General features: G+C 41.6%; 1 protein-coding gene across 1 annotated transcript; it reads right to left on the minus strand.

Annotated features, from left to right (window-relative positions):
• Nucleotides 1-2,136: 2,136 nt before the first annotated feature.
• Nucleotides 2,137-3,817, minus strand: LOC124275249 (arylsulfatase B-like). Its single transcript, XM_046710729.1, has one exon. The coding sequence runs from the start codon at nt 3,815-3,817 to the stop codon at nt 2,411-2,413; it is 1,407 nt and encodes a 468-aa protein (XP_046566685.1). The 3' UTR covers nt 2,137-2,410.
• Nucleotides 3,818-4,353: the final 536 nt, after the last annotated feature.

Below are 4,353 nucleotides of genomic sequence, written 5' to 3' on the forward strand. Positions count from 1 at the left end.
CGTAGGTGAAACACCCGGATGAATGAGGAAGGGCACTGAGCAGGAGTGGTCACTCTTGGTCTTCCACTCGGACAATGAAGTGTAATATCAAGTATATGGGTGTCATGCTATATTTCATATACCGGTAGCTATTGTAAATACACATATACATACTCCATAATACCCTTCCAATCTCCATTCACGTTTTGATGGAATAAAGTATAATGTGAAGTATATGGAGTCCATATGTATTTCGTATACTGGTATCCATTGTAAACACACACGTACCAACTGCATTCTACCATTTCCCCTTCCTGTGTAGTTTGGACTGAAGTGTGGGTCAAGTATTGGGATGTTATGTAACATTTTATAAACTGTTATTCTTAGTGAACACACAGATCTTGCTTTTAAGATATCGTAAGATTACACGCACGTGCGTCTCTGTGTTTGTTTTATGAGAGAAAATATATGCATGCACACACGCGCTCGCACGCACACACACACACTAAGGGTGCGTGTTCAGAATCGAGCTGCACTAATTAAACGACCGAAACTGTTATATTACCACGCTGCCGCTGACAAACTGATATTTCAACCAGCGTTTAGTTGCAATGGTTATTTATTACGTATTTATTATTCTTGAACATGTAATGAAAATATATTTCCTCCCGTCATAATGTCAATACCATCAACCTCGTATTCCGAGACGTTAAACCTAATTTCACCTCACCTCACCTCGTATTCCGAAATTTAGTGAAGGGATATAACGGGATTCAGTGGGACCATATGGGCAAAGAGAAGTAACTGTAATAGAGGATTCTTATTAGAAGAAACGCTAGTAAAATATGTGTTTCGGTGTTCGGCAACGCATTTGTTAACAATGTAGGTAGTGGTGGTGGTGGTGGAATGGGTTTAACGTCGTGCTTGAGAATAATTCGCTCATATGACGACGTGCATGCGTGTGTATGTGTATGTGCGGCTGCTTGTACTAGCCCAGACTGAAGCTGGTTTTATAGTGCTAGCCCACTGAGATATCATGCCGCAGTGAAGCATGAATACCCCACTCAGACACATTATACTGACTCCGAGCCGACTAGTCCTTGTTGTACCCATTAATGCCGAGCGCCAGGCAGGGACCAACAAGGATTGTACAATATCATAGGGTTGTAAACGAATGTTTTAAAGTCGGTGCTCGTCACTGCGGGTTACTGTCTTCGGGCGCACTATTCGCCATATATTCACAACGTGACTACCCTCTCAAATTGTTATTGTGCTATCGCCATGTTCGTATAATTTGTAGGTAGTGGTGTTCCACTCTTTAAGAACAGCATATGCAGTAGCTCTTGTTGACGTTTGCAGGTATGCTGAGTAAATCGAAATTCCAATAACAAATAATAAAACTGCAATATTGTATATACTGCCAGGCAATATAATGTATACAGCAATGGCTGAAGATAGCTGAAGACTTACCACACACGAAATGATTATTCTATGCTGATGTAGTTGACAAGTAACCAGTGCGATGTTACGTGCATCAGATCAATGACTGTCTCAACACAGGCGACGTGTAAATAGTCTCAAGGAACATTAAGATCACAGTTTCACAGTGATGAGCAGTCTGAAGTATACATTTCAAGTGTATATTTTCTTTTGCTCGATGGTTTATAAGTGTTCCAAAAGGAGAGTTTAGTAAAAAACGTCAGTGAACAAAAAATAAATCAGTACAAAAACAAACGAGGTTACATTCCTGATGCCTGATACATGTATTAGTACTACATAACGACAACAGGTAAATGTGTTTAACATAACTACACAATGAATCGGCAGTAGATAGCATCCTAATGTATCATAATGGAACGTATATAGAACGGTTTAATACATGGGACCAAGAAAAAATATCCGATCTTCGAGACATCCGACCAGGGCATATCATCACATATGACTATGAAAGAAAACAAAACGCTTCTCAGTTTGTTTTGAATCGAAACTATAATCCGTTATCAGTAGTGTTTAGTCGTAACAGTGAGTACTTCCTAATTAATTCCATATTAATCAATCCTAATTAAATAACAAACAAGTGAAACCTTCAACTCAATTAGCCCTAATTAGTTTACACTACCGCATCCCTTTGATTCATGCCGCACCGTGTGTAAACAACCTCCGTTCAGATGGATACTTGCCCTTGAAAGGTAGATGCATACCGAGTTTCTTTGCAAATATCGAGTTAAAACGGTAATTTTGCTCGTTGGAACCATGAAATGATATGGAGATATCCGAAATATCGAGACATCCGTATCGAGTTAAAAGAGCTTGAATAATGATAAATTATAAAGGATTTTGCCTGGACCGAGATGTTATACCGAGACAACCGAGATATCGCGTTGTTCGACACAACGGTGCTCGACTGTATAAAGCAACATCAGTATCTGTTTCAGCACCACCCAGGACTCCAGGCGCCATTGAAATATTTGGGATTGGAAGCTGGATCTGGTGCTGGGTCTTGTGCTGGAACACGGCTCTTCTTGTACTCATCCAGCTTCTCTATCATCACTGCAGCTAGTTCTGGATACTTGGCTATTATGTCTACATGCTCTGTTGGATCCTCTGTGATGTTGAACATCATGTATGGCGGGAACTCCGTATCGTCAGCTTCATATACACTCATGTCCATTCCTAACTTTGGCAATGGTGCCCAGTTGTTATACTTGCCAGGACTTCCTTGTATAAGTTTCAGATGACCATGTCGGATAGCTGATGTATTTGTCATATCGTATATGTTGTAGACAAATCCGTCCCGCTTGCTCTTCCCACCGTTAATGAGCATGTCGTACTGACTGACTCCGTCCATGTTCGGATCTGTGTTTTCTCCACCAGCCAGCTCCAACAATGTCGGGTACCAGTCCACAGCATGCATCATTTCCGTGTTGACATAGCCCGTCTTCTTCAAGAGATTCTTACTGTAGATGAAAGCAGCTCCTTTCGTGCCCCCTTCCCACAACGTAGACTTAGCTCCTCGTAGAGGCAGATTGTTGGCTGCGTCAAAGTAAGGTCCACCATTGTCAGATGTGAACACAAGAAGTAAATTATCCATAAACCCTTCTTCTTCAAGACTCTGAACAACCCTTCCAACAGCCTCGTCCAGGGCAGTTACCATACCACAATAAATCCTTCGGTTAATGGTCTCGATGTTCTTGTACATATCCTCAAACCTCTTGGGTACCTCGAGCGGTACATGCACAGACTGGAACGGCAGGTATAAGTATAATGGCTTGGATTTATCGTGAGTCTTGATGATTTCAATGGCACGTTCAGTGTACACATCTGCTGAATACTTCCCCTTGTCCTCTCTGTCCACCTCCTTATTTCTCCGGAAGTCCACACCAGTCATGTTCATTTCGGACCTCGTGTGATTGTAGTAGCCCTCCTTACCTGAATAATAGCCAACGAAAGAATCAAAGCCTCTTTCAGTTGGTGTGTACTTCCAGTTGCAGAATCCCAAATGCCATTTCCCAACGATATGAGTGGCGTAGCCCAAAGCTTTCATTCTCTGCGGTATGAGTGTGAAGTTTATCGGCAAGTACTTGGGTTCCACCACAAACACTACTTGATCCTGTAGTCCAGTGTGATAGGGATAGTATCCCGACATGAAGCAATTTCTGGAGGGTGAACACAGTGGCTGGACGTAAGAAGAGTTGAGGATGACACCAGCTTTGGCCAGTCTGTCCAGGTTAGGTGTGATCATGTCTGGATTGTGCCATCCAACGTCATTCCAGCCGAGGTCGTCAGCGACGATGAATACAACGTGAGGGGGACTACATGTCGCTAATGTAAAAGTCATTAGAAGGAAAATACCAGTGGAAATCATCTCACGTGTCCTCACCCAAAGGGTTTTACTGAGTAACAAAATTGATGTTAAGTAGACGACCTCACACCTCGACCCACAGGTCCGATAAGACTGAATCTACCACGTTGAAGTATATGTCGCAATACATGTCGACACGTCGATGTTATATATTATTCTGACCTGTTTGATAAGGAGAGTCCTTGTTTTAAGTGATTTATAGTTTCATATCAAAGTGATAAGGCCAAAGTGTAACTGGAAATCAGGGTCAGCCCTGTGCGGACATCTGTGCTCATGGGCACACTATTTATATGGTAATAGTAACGTGTTTATGCTGATTCAAACAAAAACAAACTTAAAGTGGCATTTGGTAACAATTTACTAGCAATCTGATAGGAATACACACACAACTAGAATATCAACAGTTAAAATGGTAACTGTAGCATGTTTATTCTGATTCAAACAAAACAAACTTAAAGTGGCATTTGGTAACAATTTACCTGCAAACTGATAGGAATACACACACAACTAGA

This window comes from Haliotis rubra, unplaced genomic scaffold, assembly GCF_003918875.1.
Source record: "Haliotis rubra isolate DU_JTF1 unplaced genomic scaffold, ASM391887v1 Scf2, whole genome shotgun sequence".
Taxonomy (NCBI): domain Eukaryota; kingdom Metazoa; phylum Mollusca; class Gastropoda; order Lepetellida; family Haliotidae; genus Haliotis; species Haliotis rubra.

Excerpts from the sequence above, each read along its gene's own strand:
- LOC124275249 (XM_046710729.1), bottom strand. The coding sequence starts at position 3,817 with ATGACTTTTACATTAGCGACATGTAGTCCCCCTCACGTTGTATTCATC.